A 17,716-nucleotide genomic window follows, 5' to 3' on the forward strand; every position below is an offset into this window, starting at 1 on the left:
GGGGAAAAAGCAGGTTGTAGACTAGTATATTATTGTGATCCCATGCATGTGTGTGCTTCTAATGTATGTATTTGTCTATGAGTGTACTTATACATAGAAAACATCTAGAAAGTATCACCAAATACTCCACAGAAGTAATTTCTGAAAAAATAAAGAAAATGGTAAAACTTTTTATTTTTACTTAGATAATTCTGTAAAGTTTGATTTTATTAAATGAAGAGCTGGGTTTTTCTTTCTTTTTTTTTTTTTTTTTTTTTTTTTCCAGTAGTTTTGGGGATCAGGTGGTGTTTGGTTACATGAGTAAGTTCTTTAGTAGTAATTTCTGAGATTTTCGTGCACTCATTACCAGAGCAGTATACACTGAACCCAGTGTGTAGTACTTTATCCCTTACCCCACTCTCACTATTCCACTGAATCCCCAGAATCTATTATATTATTCTTATGCCTTTGTCCTCATAGCTTAGCCCCCACTGAGAAATGAGAACATAGAAAGTTTGGTTTTCCATTCCTGAGTTACTTAGAATAATGGTCTCCAACTCCATCCAGGTTGCTATGAATGCCATTATTTTGTTCCTTTTTATGGCTGAGTAGTATTCCATAGTACACACACACAAACATAGACACACATGTGCATATATATCGCATTTTCTTTATCCACTCCTTAATTGATAGGCATTTGGGCTGGTTCCATAGTTTGCAATCATGAGTTGTGCTGCTATAAACACGTTTGTAAAAGTGTCTTTTTCATATAAGGACTTCTTTTCCTCTGGGTAGATATCCAGCAGTGGGACTGCTGAATGAAATGGTAGTTCTACTTTTAGTTCTTTAAGGAATCTCCATACTGTTTTCCATAGTGGTTGTAATAGTTTACATTCCCACCAGCAGTGTAAAAGTGTTCCCTTTACACCACATTCATGCCAACATCTATTATTTTTTGTTTTTTTAATTATGACCATCCTTGCAGGAGTAAGGTGGTATCGCATTGTGGTTGTGATTTGAATTTCCTTGAGAGTGATGTTAAGCATGTTTACCTGTTTGTTGGCAATTTGTGTATCTTCTTTTGAAATAGTCTATTCATGTCCTTTGCCCACTTTTTGATGTGATTGCTTGTTTTTTCCTGATTATTTGTTTGAGTTCTTTGTTGATTCTGGATACTGGCCCCATATCAGATGCATGGTCTGTGGATATTTTCTCCCACTCTGTGGGTTGTCTGTTTACTCTGCTGATTGTTTCTTTTGCTGTGCAGAAGCTTTTTAGTTTAATTCAGACCCATCTATTTATTATTGTTTTTGTTGCATTTGCTTTGGGTTCTTGGTCATAAACTCTTTGCCTAAGCCAATGTCTCGAAGAGATTTTTTTTAATGTATGTTCCAGAGTTTATACAGTTTTAGGTCTTAGATTTATGTCTTTGATCCATCTTGAGTTGATTTTTGTATAAGGTGAGAGAGGAGGATCCAGTTTCATTCTTCTACATGTGGCTTGCCAATGATCCCAGCACCATTTGTTGCATAGGGTGTCCTTTCCTCACTTTACATTTTTGTTCCTTTATCAAAGATCAGTTGGCTGTAAGTATTTGGCTTTATTTCTGTGTTCTCTCCTTCCATTGGTCTACGTGTCTGTTTTTATACCAGTACCATGCTGTTCTGGTAACTATAGGCTTATAGTATAGTTCAAAGTCGGGTAATGTGATGCCTCCACATTTGCTCTTTTTGCTTAGTCTTGCTTTGGCTATGTAGGCTCTTTTTTTGTTCCATATAAATATGAGGGGTGTTTTTTCTAGTTCTGTGAAGAATTATGGTGGTGTTTTGATGGGAATTGCATTGAATTTATAGATTGCTTTTGGTAGATGGCCATTTTCACAATATTGATTCTACTCATCCATGAGAATGGGGTGTGTTTCCATTTGATTGTGTCATCTATGATTTCTTTCAGCAGTGTTTTGTAGTTTTTCTTATAGATATCTTTCACTTACTTGTGAAGGTGTATTTCTAAGTATTTTATTTTTTTGTAGGTGTCATAAAAAAGTTTGAATTTTTTATTTGATTTTCAGCTTGGTCACTGTTGGTATATAGCAGTGCTACTGATTTATGTACATTGATTTTGTATCCTGAAACTTTACTGAGTTCATTTATCAAATCTAGGAGCTTTTTGGATGAGTCTTTAGGGTTTCCTAGGTATACAATCATATAATCACTGAACAGCAACAGTTTGACTTCTTTCTCTTTACCAGTTTGGATGTTCTTTATTTCTTTCTCTTGTCTGATTGTTCTGGCTAGGACGAAGAGCTGTTTTTAATTTTAAAAATACATGTGTCCCTAACTCATTTTCTCTCTCAGTTCCAGTGTCTCGCCCCATCCTCACCCTCAGGGTTCCCAGGGCCCAGGCTGTGGTGGGGGACCTTCTGGAGCTTCGCTGTGAGACCCTGAGAGGCTCTCCCCCGATCATGTACTGGTTTTATCATGAGGATGTCACCCTGGGGAGCAGCTTAGTCTCCTCTGGAGGAGAAGCCTCTTTCAACCTCTCTCTGACTGCAGAACATTCTGGAAACTACTCATGTGAGGCCAACAATGGCCTGGTGGCCCAGCACAGTGATACAATATCACTCAGTGTTATAGGTAAGTTGACCTAACCAGCAGCACAAAAAGAAACAGACCATCTCCCCAGCTTTACCAGTAGCGAAAATCAGAGGTACGGTTTCTAGAGCCATTTGCTGTGTGACATCCTGTCAGGCTTGGTGCCTATACAGCCTCTATCTCTGAGTTTTCTTTCCTACACGTTCAGGAACTTGCACCTTCCCTTCCGTTGCTATACTTTTCCTGCTAGCAGCAGTCCAGTCACCATTACCAAAATTACCCTAACATAGGACTAAAGGCTTTCAAAATACAAACTATATTCTGGCCAACAGTGATACTAAGAAAGAAAGTTATAAAGTTCTCTGTGCTTCACCTTGGAAGAGATTTAATTGTGGTTTTCTCTGTCTGCCAATCAATAAAAAGGCCAACACAATTCTCTTATTGACTCACACATTTCTCTCTAGTCTCTCCTGCCCCTGTCCCAGAATGGCTTGGGTTCCCACACAAGACCATTGTTAGAAGACATCAGTCTTATGCCTCCTTATCTGTTCCTGTTCCATTCAGCAACATCATGATCTTCTATACATCCTTGTCACAGGCTGACTCCTAGTATGTCCACTCTCAGTGAAGGCTTTGGCACCTTCAGTCTTCCTCCGTACCCCACAATCTGCCATCATTCCGTGACTCTCATGGCCACATGTATGACCCCCTTAACACCATGGCCTGTCCTCTCCACACCAGTCAGCCACTCCCACATACATACACTACTTCATCTCCAACAGGACAATTTTAAGCCCTTATTATCTGACAACGACCCCCTATCCTTCTGCTTGAGTCAGCTCCTCCTATCTCTGTTGTTCTCAGACCTCAACAGAACCCCCAGGTCATTAATACCTCTACTCCTTCCCTACTCCACTAGACAATAATCCCCTCCACTCCCACCACCAAACTGAGTGTCTAGCTCTGTAACTCATCTCTCCTTTTCCTAAAATATAGAGGAGAGGACTCTCCTCCCTACAGGTGAACATCTCCATCTGTTCTGCAGATTTCATCATTTTGTGCGTTCTCAGAAGCTATACAACTGATTATTCCTTTCTCTTCTGTGGCCCCTAACATCTCCTTCTCTGTAGGATCCTTCGCACTGGCACTTAACATGCTATGTCTCTCCCATATCCAAGGAAAACCCTCTCTTGGTCCCACTTATGCCTCCATACACTACCCCTTCATGACTAAACTTCCAAAAATAGTCAGCTACCCAGGTTGTCCCCATGTCCTCATTATCCACTAGGCTCTAATCTACTATATTTTTCCAACCTCTCCACCAAAATGCTTCTCACAAAGGTCACTGATGACCTCCAAGGCTTTGAATCCAATGGCCATTTTTCAATCCTCATCTTCCTTGACATCTCAGATATATTCTATGTTGTTTACCATTTCTTCCTCTTGAAACCCTCCCTTCAGTGAATCCATCTTCTTCTGGCTCTCTTTTCTCCCTGGCCATTTCTTCTCAGTCTTCTTTACTGGTTCCTCCTTTTATAGAAAACCTTTAAGCATTGGCATGTTCCAGAACTTTGACTTATGCCCTCTTCTCTTATCTAAATCCTTTCTCTGGATGATACTGGGGATGTCATTTATAAATGGCCTTGTCATCTACAAAGATTCCTAAACTTCTATCTCTAAAAGGGACCTCCCACTTGAGCATCTGCACATGACATATCTCCACTCAAATATCTCAAAAGCACATCAATCTGAGCACCTCTAAAACTGAACTGCTGACATTCCCCTCCTCTTTCAAGGATTCCTACCTCTGTGAAACACATCTCCCCTCAACAGATACACAAAGCAGGAATGGAGGAGACTTCCTCAACATTTTTCTTCCTCACCCCTCACAGCCAGTTAGTCATTAAGTCCTGTTGATTTGACTTCCTAAATATTTCTTGAGTCTCTATCTCTACCACCTCTATCTAGACAAGTCCGTCATCATTTTGACTACTGCAATGCTACTCATCTACCCCTCAATTCCACTTCCATTCCACCACAGTCCATTTCGTGCACAGAGGTCAAAATGGTCTTTTGAAAGGGACAAATCTGATCATCTCACACCCCTGCATAGATACACTTATAGACTTCCCATTGTTCTGTGAAGAAGGATCAAAATCCTTTCATGGCTTATAAAGTCCATCCTAGATCTCCAGTCTCCTATTTCACAGTAGTTTGCAGACTCTTCTCAGTGTGATGCTACTTTATTTCAATAATTCAAATGTGCCAGTCTTATTCCCAATTCAGGGCCTTTGCACATACTGTTTGCCTGCCTGTTGTACTCTCCACCTCCCTCTTTAACTGGCTAATTTCAATGTTAATTTCAAAGGTCATTTTGTGAGGAAGCTTTCCCTGACTAACACATACATTTCATAGTACCCTGTCCTTTATCAATTATCAAAGTTTTAATTCTAATTTACTGCATTTTTATTTAACTGCTGCCTCTCATCCTTCTAGATTGTAGGCGCTATGAGAGCAGGAACTATGTCTTTCCCGTCATTGATTCCCTAGCATATCATGCCATTCTTGGAACTTATTGAATCTCAATTAATTTTTATTTTTGCTCAATTTTTTTAAAAATTCTTGTTCAATTAATTTTTGATGGATAAATGAATATAAAAATGAGCAAATAATTTGACAATACTCATTCTCTTGTGGGTCCTATTTCTGATGCAGCCCAGCTGCAATTACATCCCTGGTGATGTAAGCAGCAAGTCTCTCCTGTTCTTCATTTTCTGTTGAACTGATTTCTCCTTTCTCCAATTGCCTTTTGACTTCTAAGACACCTAAGTTTCTGTTTAATATTTGTTTTCACATTCTTCGAACACATTTGAGTTTGTATATTCCAGTATTCCAAGCTGTTTGTAGCACTACTATAGCACTACACAACTGTTATTCTTTCTGGAGATCTGAAAATATTGCTGAGTTTTGAGTAACATCACAAGGGCGTTAAAAACAGAAAAAAACATTTTTCCATTTGAAATGTCTTTAGCAGGAAGGAATATATTTTAACAGAAACAACTGACAGATAACGTTTTTCCTCCCTCAGTTCCAGTGTCTCGTCCCATCCTCACCTTCAGAGCTCCCAGGGCCCAGGCTGTAGTGGGGGACCTGCTGGAGATTCACTGTGAGGCCCTGAGAGGCTCCTCCCCAATCCTGTACGGGTTTTATCACGAAGATGTCACCCTGGGTAAGATCTCAGCCCCCTCTGGAGGAGGAGCCTCCTTCAACCTCTCTCTGACTACAGAACATTCTGGAATCTACTCCTGTGAGGCGGACAATGGTCTGGAGGCCCAGCGCAGCGAGATGGTGACACTGAAAGTTGCAGGTGAGTGGGTCCTGCCCACCAGCAGCACAGCCAAGAACTGACTGTGCCTGCTCTCCCCGCAGCTGAAAATGGAGCCACAGAGCTCCTCAGGGCTGTTTGCTTATGTGGCATCCCAGCACACTTCCTGCCTGCAGAACCTCCCTATGAAGGTCCGGGATCCTTTGTGGTATGGTTCCAGGCATCTGAAGTTTCCCAGCAGTCTTCTTGAATGTGATCAAAGCACCTCACTAAAATTGCAAATAAGACTTTTTTAGAACATAAACAACATTCTGAACTGAAATTATTATATGAAAGTGAGACCAAAGATTTCTGAGTATATCTTTCTCTGCCCTAGAAAAGATTAGGTTATTTCTTGTCCAGATTCGTCTCTCATTAACTTCCAACAAACCTCTACTCTTGAGTTTCTTTCATTACTGGGGATGTAAATGTTCCTTACATTTCCACATTAAAAATCCTATGTGAACATGAGCTATGTGCACAGCCCTTCAAGAGACACACTCGGTGATTTTTAAAGCAAGGGACACAGGTGACCAGGGCAGAGAAGGGGGAGCAAGATAACATGGAATGGAAATGGACACCCATCAGCCAAATTCCTATGTTCTCAAAGCTCTTGTTTGATCTCTTGCAATTAAGTGTAATAACCCAAGGAAAGCTGCTTCTAGTGAGCTTTGAATCTTTTTGGTGATGACCTCCTACAAGCCAAACTTTGAAACCCCTGTGTAGAGAGACCTGGTGTTTAGCAAAAGTATACTAAGGGGTGTTGAGATGAATGTTCTAGACTTGGCTCTGAAGATAACTAGACAATTATCTATATTGTAAGACATTGACTAAGCACATTTTCCCATAACGACATCAATTTCCACACCCATAAAATGGGAAAATCAGAGTAGATGAAAATCATGATCATCCCTTGTCCTAGAATTCTGTGATTTTGGTAGACTTACAGGCTCGTAGAAGGAGATGTGCAAAAGTAAAAGCAGGTTGTACCTGCTCCTGGAGTATATCCTGGAGAAACAGGAGACCATACAATGGTATGCAATCACCATTCCAGTCATGTAAAGCAAAATATACACTGACGCGCTTATTCCCTTTGGCAAGGTACCTGGGTATCATAAGGAATAGACAGAGCCACATAAGTAGGTTGATCTGGGCATCCTAACCCAGGCTCCAGCATCTCACAAGGTAGCCAGTGAAACCATTTCATTGTTATCCAGGAGGTGATGACTTCAGATTTGGGTTTTCCCATTCAGTCAGGTCATTCTTCTTCCCCCACCAGCAGCACCAGCCTCAACTAATTTTCCTGAGATTTGCAGGAGCTCTTCCCACACAGTTTATACACCTATCCCTTAGAGCCAGCACACAGGCATGTACCACAGACCGAGGGCTGCTCTATCTCTCCTCACAACAGCAAGTCAACACATCATACCTCCCACATTCTGTACTTATGATTTCATGATTTTCTGCTCATCCTCACTCCCTTCTTTCTATAATTCCCTGTCACAAATGCATGTTATTTCTGCTGCTGCTGCTGTTATCACAGCTAAAGGGTTTCTTGCCCAGCCTGAATAAATTGTGTCTGAATCCTGAAACTAGAACACAGGTCATAGGGACTAGGAACTGCCACAAAAGGAAATATTATTTCTTATTATCATCATGACCAATGTCATCATCATCAACACTCACTGAGCCTTCACCAGGTTCCAGGCTCTGTGCTAAATGCTTAATATGCAATATCTCATTTAATCATTAAGATAAACCTGTGAGGATAAATTTTAAGCCATTGTATTCCCTATTTGCAGAAAAGAAACTGAGGTTTAGAGAAGTGTAGTAACTAACTTGTGGTAACACAGCTAGCCAGGGTAAAGCCAGGTTGAAGCATGGTCCTCTCTAACTCTTAACATTAGTTTGAAACATGATGACATCTCATCCATTGTGACCACTTTTTAACACAGCATTTTAGTTTTTAGTAATTTGTTATTCTGAAAGAACACATGAATCTTTGTGATGAAAAAAGATCAAATAATACAAAAGGGCCAATATTGAAAAGCAAAGGTATCTTTCTACCTGCTCATAATCACTTCATATGCACATACCCTCCAGACATAACCACTGTTAATTGTTTCATGTGTATGCTTCTAGAAATATTCTACAAATCTAAAGGTGTATAATTTTTACAAAGCTAGAATAATATTACACATATAGTTATGCCAGTTGCATTTTTTTAACTTAAAAATACATCCTGACTTTTGTTTAAGAAGTGCCTCTTGGATATCATTCATATTTCGTTACCCAATCTAGTAGGTGGTCTCTAATTTTCAGCTCTCATAAAAATGCTACAATAGAAATTCCTGTAGAAATATATTGGCATATTTTATGTCGGTATCCCTAAAGGAGATGGCCCTAGAAGTAGGACTTGAACTCCTGGGCTCAAGTGATCCTACTGCCTCAGACTCCCAAATCGCTGGGATTACAGGCATGAGCCACCACACCTGGCCCGCTAGAAGTAGATTTGTTGAGTCAAAGTTTATGTTCGCTTTAAATTTTGTAGATATTGCCAAATTGCCATTCAAGGAAGTGTGTTAAATTTGTATGACCACCTAGGGCATATGTGGGTGCCTGTCTATCCACAAGCTAATCAGTATGATCAGTCTATTTAAGCTTTGCCAACCTGAAAAATAGAGAAAAGAATAGTACTGTATGGTTGTCTTTGTGTTTAGTTAATTAGTAATGAAGATGAGAATCTTTTTATATATTTATTGCTATTTGAAGTTTTCAGTGATTTATACACTTTCTACAGTTTTCTATTGGATATTTTTGTACACTGAAAAGGAACTAGGTCAAAGTAATTAGCTTTATCATCTGCATTTTAATCTACTTTTCAAGATTGAGATATGACTTTTTACATTTGTTTATAATACCTTTTGTTTCTTACAAATATGTTAGAAGCAGAAACAGTTGTTGACTTTTTGTTCTCTCTCAGTTCCGGTGTCTCGCCCAGTCCTCACCCTCAGGGCTCCCAGGGCCCAGGTTGCGGTGGGGGACCTGCTGGAGCTTCACTGTGAGGCCCTGAGAGGCTCTCCCCTGATCCTGTACCGGTTTTATCATGAGGATGTCACCCTAGGAAATAGCTCGGCCCTCTCTGGAGGAGCGTTCTTCAACCTCTCTCTGACTGCAGAACACTCTGGAAACTACTCCTGTGAGGCCGACAATGGTCTGGGGGCCCAGCGCAGTGAGACAGTGACACTTTATCTCACAGGTTAGTTTCCCATGCCTGGGCCATAGATGTGGACAAAACGTTTCCTCCGTGGACTCTCTGATAACCCTCCCAGTGCTTGACCAGGAAGGCACTCCTCAGGCACAAGTAACACAGCTGGCAGCTCTCTAAACTGCTATATTTCCTGAAATGCTCTGAAGTGATAGCATTGGGGCTGAGAACACGGGTTGGCGGGCGGCGGGCAAGAGCATCACTGACTTTAGAGCTCCTCACCTGGCTGCCTCCTCTCTCACTGGCCATCGGCCACCCTGACCCTCGACACTTGCCTCAGGCGCAGAGACGGCTTCCTTACAAAGATGGGAGTCATCGTCTGTGCCACACCAGCCCCTGCTTAGCTGCCGGGCCCCTGCTCACCTAGGTTCACCCTCAGGCCCAGGCAGCAGCTTCCGGGGGACGGGTCGTTCCAGACAACAGCCTCTCCCCTGGCTCATGCACGGGGTCTCCCCCTCAGGGCTGACCGAGAACAGAAGTGGCCCTGTTGCCACAGGCGTCTCCGGGGGTCTGCTCAGCCTAGCAGGCCTTGCTGCTGGGGCACTGCTGCTCTACTGCTGGCTCTCAAGAAAAGCAGGTGGGTGACTCTGGGCACACCTTGGCTTGAGTTCATGCCCTTCCCAGCAACGCTCCCTTGGGCCTCATGCTGCCTTTGTGACCATCCCAGGCTGGCAAGAGCTCATCTGCTCTGTCCCTCAATCCTCTTCCTTTCCCGCTGGGTCCTCCAAAATTGCTTTTACCAAATGCACAGCTTCCAAAACAGACCTATAAGGTGGAAGACGTCTTGATGAGATGTAGTTTATCCAACATCATAAACTGCAGAGTGTCTTCCTCTTGACCCTTACAAACCCCCCACCCACCCCCACAACGAATGGGAAGGGGAGGAGAAAAACTCAGAGAAATAGAAATGAAAATAGGAACCAGATAGGATTTGGTAATTTTCCGATTTTTTAAATGTACACTCTTTTTATAGCTGATCAAGTCAAGTTTCCCTGCCTGCAGCTGCCAATGATTATCTTTAAAATCTCCAAGTTAAAGGTTGTGGATTGTGGACTCCTGCTTCACACCACAGCACACCCCTCTGGCAGGGTTAGCAGTTTTTGCCCAATCTGCTACGTCCCTGGGGCACAACAAAGAAGGATTCAACCTTCAGTGACAGCAACTCCTGGCAGTTTCTAAGTGAGCCTTGCCTGAGCTGTGCCCCACTGAGGGTCTCTTCTTCCTGAATCCAATGTCCCTCTGCTTTCCTTTACAGGGAGACAGCCTGCCTCTGACCCCTGCAGGTAAGAGCTGAGCTGCATTCCTGTGTGATTAGTGAGATGTCCACAGGGTGGAAAAATGGAATTGAATCTGATGATTACCAAGAGCACGGTTTCCGCCAGGTGCTGCTGAGCTGGGGTGTGGCCACTACCTGTTGTACCTCCCTGGGGATATCTCAAGGCAATTCCCAGGACCTTTGCATCCACCCCCTTGGTGGTATAGGCTGTTATCTCATCAAGTGTCAATTGCCTTTTCATTTATTAACCCACATCCTTGGACCATTGTTGGCTTGGTTGTCTGAGTGACCACTAAGACCACCAAGTCTTTCCATGTCTTGAGATGACCTTAGCTCAGTCAACCTAGAAATCTCTGGAGATGCTGATCTCATCAACACCTCTTGTGATAACAACTGAGAAGATGGAGCCACACAACTTGGCCACCCAGAGAGGTCACTCTGCCAGCAGGAGGTGGTCCCTATGAAGAAGGGGCCACCAACTTGTATCCCAAAGGCCGACTTTAGGAGCCACAAAAAGGCTCACAGCTGTCCCTGGGCAAGCCCACGACAGCAGTACCCAAACCATGCAGAGCACCTCTGAGCCTTCTGATCACCAACCTCTCTGAGCATGCGGGCTTTGGAGCCAGCTTTGAGACTTGGCTCATCCCCTTTCTGGTTACATGATCTTCATAAGTCACTTTTTGGAGCCTCCATTTGTTTCAGCTACAAAATGAGGATGAAATAGAACTAACGTCATATTGTTATAAACATCAGCACAATGCCTGTTACATACTAGATGACCATAAAGCCTGGAAACATAGATAATATCGTTATGATTCATAATAGAATGCCCATGGGCCATTTGTCATGTACTTGTCCATGTTTCCAGGCCTGGCAGCCACCGTGCAGTAAGAAGCCACTCACTGGAAGTGATCATTATAGCTACTTTGTCAGGATTCCTAAGAAACATTCGTGTTTCTCTGTCTCACAGGAGCCCTTCAGACTCAGACTCCCAGGAGCCCACCTACCACAATGTACCAGCCTGGGAAGAGCTGCAACCAGTGTACAGTAATGGTGAGGCCCAGGGATCCTGCATTTGGCAGGAGCCAGAGGGCTGGTGTGGGAAACGGGTGGGGCAGGAGATGGGGAGGGACTATGCGGAGGCCTAGAGGGCTCTAGTCCTTCCAGAGAAGAGACTCTGGCTGGGGGGGGGGGGGGAGGAGGAAGTATCTCTAACAAGAGGCAAGAGCCTCAGCATCCTCTGAAACTTCAACTTCTTTCTAAGTAAATCCTAGAGGAGCAAATGTGGTTTACTCAGAAGTACGGATCATCCGAGAGAAAAAGAAACATGCAGGTAAGACCCAAGGATGTCTCTGTTCTGACCCACCCTCAACTTAGACAGTGTAGCTCCGTTTCTACCTCCTCAGCAGATCTGAGCCAGACAGGCATAGAGCCGCCCCTCCCACTGGGTCACGGGGCTTCTTAACTTGTGCCTACGCTGCTTCAGGTGAATCCAAGCCTCCCCTGCGCTCTCCTTTCCCCATTCTCTGCAGTATAACCTGAATAACAAAACGTTCTTTTTGGGCATTCGCTTAACTTCTCAGAGCTTCAGTATCCCTATCCATAAACTGTGACTACTTCCCTACTGTCTTAGTCAGTTCTGGCTCCTGTAACAGAGTACCATAAACTAGGTGACTTAAAGAACTAGTATCTATTTCTCACAATTCTGGAGGCTGGAAGTCCAGATCAAGGTGCCAGCATGGTCAGGTTCTTAGTGAGGGCCCTATTCCCAGTTTCCAGACAGATGACTCCTTGCCGTATCCCCCACACAGCAGAGAGAAAGGGAGAGATCATCTCTCGTGTCTCCTCATGATAATCATCATGACGTAATTGTCACCCAAAGGCTCCACCTCCAAATGTCATCACATTGGGGATTAGGTTTTAACCTATACATTTGGAGAGCAACACAAATATTTAGTCCACAGCACCCACCTACCTCTACTAGTTTCTGATTGCTGCTGTGACAAATTACCATAAACTTGGGGGGATGAAGCAGTACAAATTTTTCATCTTACAGCTCTGTGGGTCAGAAGTCTGACACCGGTCTCACTGGGCTAAAACCAAGGTGTTGGCTGGACTGTGTTCCTCCCTGGAGGCTCCAGGGGTGAATGTGATCTTGCCTTGTCAGCTTCTAGATCCCATCCATTTTCCTGGGCTGATGTCTTCTTCCTTTCCCAAAGCCAGCAAAGTCACATTTCTCTAACCATTCTTCCATAGACAGGCCTCCCTGTGACCTCAGCTGAGAAAAGTCCTCGGGTTTTAGGGAGTCAGATGAGTATATTGGGCCCACCTGGATAACCCAGAAAAATCTCCCTGTCTCAGGGTCTGTAATCCTAATCGCATCTGAAAGGTCCTCTTTTCCATTTAGGGTAATATAGTCACAGGTTGCAGCAATTAGGGTGTGACATCTTTGGGGCCACATGATGACAGCTGCCATGCTGTTTCATGGGGTAACTGTTGGGACTAAATAAGAAAATAGGTGTGGAAATGCTGTTGAAACTGCAGAGGGTTGAGCAGCTGTGACAATGACTACATGCTGGAGGTCTGGCTGTGTCATCAGCCCTCACTCACAGTCGGTGGTTTGAAATGAGGGAATCCCAGCCTGGCTGCCTCCTTCCTCTGAGCGGGAAAGAGGAACAAAGTCCTTCAGGGCAGACTTTTCTTTCTACCTCTGCTTCATAAAGAGTGCTGCGTGATTTTACCCAGTGTGCTTCCCTCTCTGGTTTTCCAATTTTTCTTATATAGAGTCAAGTGAATTGTGTTTGTGCCTCATTCTTGGTTCTATAACACCCCTCTGAGACATGTGAACTCATTCACTCTTACAAGCCCCTTTGAGGAATGCGCTGTTACTCCTCCCATTTTACAGATAAGGAAACCAAGGCATAGACACCTGAAATGACTTGCCTGAAATCTTGTAGTCAATCACCAAACAGTCTTCTCCAGAGTCCAAACTCTGGACCAAACTCTGCTTCTTTGTGCAATTCCAGGGAGTCCTGATGTTCATTCCAAGCCAAAAGGGGAGAGCCTTGTCTGGAGAGTGTCATATTTCTCTCCAGTTTGATGATAATATAACAATAATAATTTATAATATATATTATGTGCTGAATAGTTCCTATTATGTGCTGGGTATAGTTTATAAGCGCAATAAGTAAATACACTACATTTGTATGGATAGCTTTTAGAACTATACCTGTAGCACTTATATAGAACGATGGCATGCATACATATGGTAATAGAGAGAGAAAATGTATTGAATATAGCAATCAGGACTGTACCTGACACACAGAAACTTCTCAACACATGATAGATGATAGAAATAATATATGCACAGACACACCGATACATGTGCACACACATACGTGTAAACTCATATAGCTTCACCGCAACCTTGCAGGAAGAGGATATTTTTATTCCCATCATTTAGATGAGGCAACTGAGGCACGAGACGTTGAGTGACTTCCCCCAGCTACAGAGGTGACAAGCCAGGTGGCAGGCTCAGTTTCAAGTGGCCTAGACCCGGATGGAGCGTGCTCTCTAAAACTTGCACCCGCCACACCTTCCCAGAACAATAATACCAGTTATGCTCAAAGAACTAACAGGATAAAAGACAATGTCTTTCTCTTGGGAGCCTCTAGGCAGCTCAGAGTAGGCCACGAAGTGGGAAGGGGTGTGGAAGACAGGGTCTGTCAGTGCTGAGAGGCCGAGGGTGTTAGGAATGGAGCGGGACAGAGTGAGCACCAACCAAGAGGAGCGGCTGACTCACGCACAGAGGTAGAGCGGGCCTCCAGGAGGCTCAGGGCTGGCCTGACAGTGCAGGCGCAAGGGCAGAGCTCCGTGCCAGTCTTCACAACTGAACATTTTCTTCTTTCCACAGTGGCCTGTAACCCCAGGCATCTCCGGAACAAGGTGAGTCTCCCCTTCTGCATGGCCTCCCCCACCTCCAGGCCCACCCTGGTCCTCACACATGTGCCCTTGCCTCCTAGGGTTCCCCTATCATCTACTCTGAAGTGAAGGTGGCATCAACCCCAGCCTCCAGATGCCTGTTCTTGGCTTCCTCAGCTCCTCACAGATGAGTCCACACGTCTCTCCAACTGCTGTTTCAGCCTCTGCACCCCAAAGTTCCCCTTGGGGGAGAAGAAGCACTGAAGTGGGAAGATTTAGACTGCCCCAGACCATATCTATGGGCCGTTGTTTCACACGTTCTCTTTCTCAGTCTGACCAGAATGCAGGGCCCTGCTGGAGTCTCGCCTATTTCCTAGTTACAGCCCTGACTGGCAGGTTTTTTAATCCAGTGGCAAGGTGCTCCCACCCCAAGGCCCAGCATATCTCCTGGCTTCCTTAGTGGGCTTCCGCTGCGGTTGCTATTCTAAATACTGCTCCCATCGCACCCCCACTGAGGGGGTCTTACCACACAAAGGGAGAGTGGACCTTCAGGAGATGCTGGGCTGGCCTAACAGTTCAGGTGCTCCTAAACTCCAACACAGAGTTCCTGCTTTGGGTGGACGCATTTCTCAATCGTCATCAGCCTGGTGGGGTTACTACAGTGTGCTGCCAAATGGGACAGCACACAGCCTGTGCACACGGGACATGTAATGGATCTCCCCACGGGGGCTGCATTTCACACTCCTCCACCTGTCTCAAACTCTAAGGTCGGCACTTGACACCAAGGTAACTTCTCTCCTGCTCATGTGTCAGTGTCTATCTGCCCAATAAGTGGCTTTCATATATCAGGTCCCAGGTACCTCCCATCCTAACAGAAGTAACCCAGCAAGTCAAGGCCAGGAGGACCAGGGGTGCAGACAGAACACATACTGGAACATAGGAGGTGCTCAATTACTATTTGACTGACTGAATGAATGAATGAATGAATGAGGAAGAAAACTGTGGGTAATCAAACTGGCATAAAATCCAGTGTGTTCCCTAGGAAATCCGGGAGGTAGTCTGGCTTCTCTGAGTAAGAACTAATGGAAGAGAAGGAGCTTGGATGAGGAAACTGTTCAGCAAGAGGAAGGGCTTCTCACACTTTCATGTGCTTGTGCATCACCTGAGGATCTGGTGAAAATACAGATACTGATTTGGTCGGTCTGCATAGAGTCTGAGACTGCCATTCTAACATGCTCCCAGGGGATGCTGATGCTGCTGGTCCTGGGACCACAGTTCATGCATGTGAGGCCCTGTAGGTCTCAGCAGAGGCCCATGGAGAGGCAGTGTGTGCCTCTGGCTGCCCAGGGCCTAACTCGGTTCACAAGGATCATGCTGCTCCCTGGCCAGCCCTTGGCTGCAGCACCACCAGCTGCTGTTGCTGAGAGAGCTTCTCTGTGACATGTTGGCTTTCATCAGCCACCCTGGGAAGAGGAAAGTAGCTGCCACTATCTTTGTTTCCCCACCTCAGGCCTCACACTTTCCCATGAATGTATACAACCTGAGCCCTCTCCATTCAGAGTTGTTCTCCCATCTCTGAGCAATGGGATGTTCTGTTCCACTTTTATGATGTCCATCACACCTTATCTTGATCTTTGCTCCCAGTGGATTGTACAGTGATCACTTCTAAGCCCCATGGCCCTGAAATAAAATCCTTCCAAGGGCATTGGAAGCTCACTCCACCTCCCACGTGGCTTTTCATGCTTCTAAGTGTCAGGGCCTTGCCCAGATAGACAGGTTGGGGTTGCTGCCCCAACCTTTCAAGGAGGAAAGCAGACACCTGAGACAGGAGCCTGTGTGCAGCCTGGTGCAGCCTTGCAGAGTACAAGGCCAGAGGTATTTGTCATCACTACAAATATGCAACTAACATAGAAGTGGAGCAAAAGAAATGCATTCCCACTGAGGCCACTTTTTTAGGCCTAGTTGAAAGTCAAGAAGCACAGCAGCAAGTGTAGGCTCAGGATTAAAGAAAAAAATCTGCTCACAGTCTATTCTGGAGGTCACATCACCAACAAAGCTCACACCCTCTGCAGCTCTGAGAAGGTGGAGGCACCAGACTCACAAGAGGAAATTTAAAATTTCTCGTTGGGAAAGTAAGGTATCCCCATCCCAGAATATTAACTGCACAGTGGCAGAACAAACTCCACCCTAATGTGGGTGGGCCGCGTCCAGTCTGTTGAAGGCATGAATATAACAAAAGGGCTGATTCTTCCTCAAGTAAGGGGGAGCTCCTGCTTTGGGCGGGGACGTAAGTTTTTCTGCTTTCAGACGCAAACTGAAAAATGGCTCTTCTTGGCTCTAGAGCTTGCTGGCATTTGGACTGAAAGAAACTACACTATTTGGATCTCCTGGATCTCCAGCTTGCTGACTGCAGATCTAGGGATGTGTCAGCCTCTACAGTCACAAGAGCCAATTCATTCTAATAAACCAACCTCTCTGGATGGGTGCATGTCTATGTGTGTGTATATATGTATATGTGTGTGTGTACACAGATGAGGTGTATATCTGTGTGCTTACCTCATGGGTGCATGTGTGTAGACACAAAAACACACACACACACAAGCACACACATCCTGTTGGTTCTGTTTCTCTAGAGAACCCTGACAAACACAATGATTAACGAGGATATGAGAACCAAATGGGCGGGCTGAGCATCTGCTCTCGGGGCTGGACTTCCCGAAAGGGAAGGCTTCCGTCTTCAGAACAGATTCGTTTTTCTAGTTTGCCGCCTTGTGCTGGTCCTGAGTGAACAGGAAGGAGAAAGTGAGTAAATCCCCCATGCTCTAGCCTGGGATAGGACAGACCCAGTGAAATGGGTCTATCTGTAATTTAGAATGGACAAACAAAGAGCAAACCGCAGCCTCGAAGATAGTGTGGCCTGGAGTGGATTTGAGTTCTCGAGGGACAAAATCTCAACTGCCCAGCAGAGGTCTCAGGAGGCTCCACAGAGGCAGAATGTTTTCTTTAGGGGGATGGCCCCAGCTGCTAGGAGAGCAGTACGGCTCTTGTCACTGCAGAGGCTGACATATCCCTAGATCTGCAGTCAGCAAGCTGGAGCGCCAACAGTGTAGTTTCTTTCCGTCCAAATGGCAGCAAGCTCAAGACCCAAGAAGAGCCACTTTTCAGTTTGAGTCTGAAGGCTGAAAAACTGTGTCCCAGCCCGAGGCAGGAAGAGTTCCCCTTACTAGAGGAAGAATCAGCTCTTTTGTTTTATTCAGACCTTCAACAGACTGGATGGGCCCCACCCACATTAGGGAGAGCAATCTGCTCTATTT

General features: G+C 44.7%; 1 protein-coding gene across 1 annotated transcript in view; it reads left to right on the plus strand.

Moving 5' to 3' along the window:
• Positions 1–16,118, plus strand: part of FCRL5 (Fc receptor like 5) — a 36,235-nt gene extending 20,117 nt beyond the window's left edge. Inside the window, exons 9-17 of the mRNA XM_007976665.3 lie at positions 2,337–2,615; positions 5,662–5,940; positions 8,921–9,196; positions 9,666–9,782; positions 10,461–10,488; positions 11,452–11,534; positions 11,746–11,814; positions 14,395–14,426; positions 14,504–16,118. Coding sequence (XP_007974856.3) covers positions 2,337–2,615; positions 5,662–5,940; positions 8,921–9,196; positions 9,666–9,782; positions 10,461–10,488; positions 11,452–11,534; positions 11,746–11,814; positions 14,395–14,426; positions 14,504–14,593 — 1,253 coding nt within the window. The 3' untranslated portion in view covers positions 14,594–16,118. The remainder of the gene's footprint in view (positions 1–2,336; positions 2,616–5,661; positions 5,941–8,920; positions 9,197–9,665; positions 9,783–10,460; positions 10,489–11,451; positions 11,535–11,745; positions 11,815–14,394; positions 14,427–14,503) is intronic.
• Positions 16,119–17,716: the final 1,598 nt, after the last annotated feature.

Source organism: Chlorocebus sabaeus, chromosome 20 (assembly GCF_047675955.1).
Source record: "Chlorocebus sabaeus isolate Y175 chromosome 20, mChlSab1.0.hap1, whole genome shotgun sequence".
Taxonomy (NCBI): domain Eukaryota; kingdom Metazoa; phylum Chordata; class Mammalia; order Primates; family Cercopithecidae; genus Chlorocebus; species Chlorocebus sabaeus.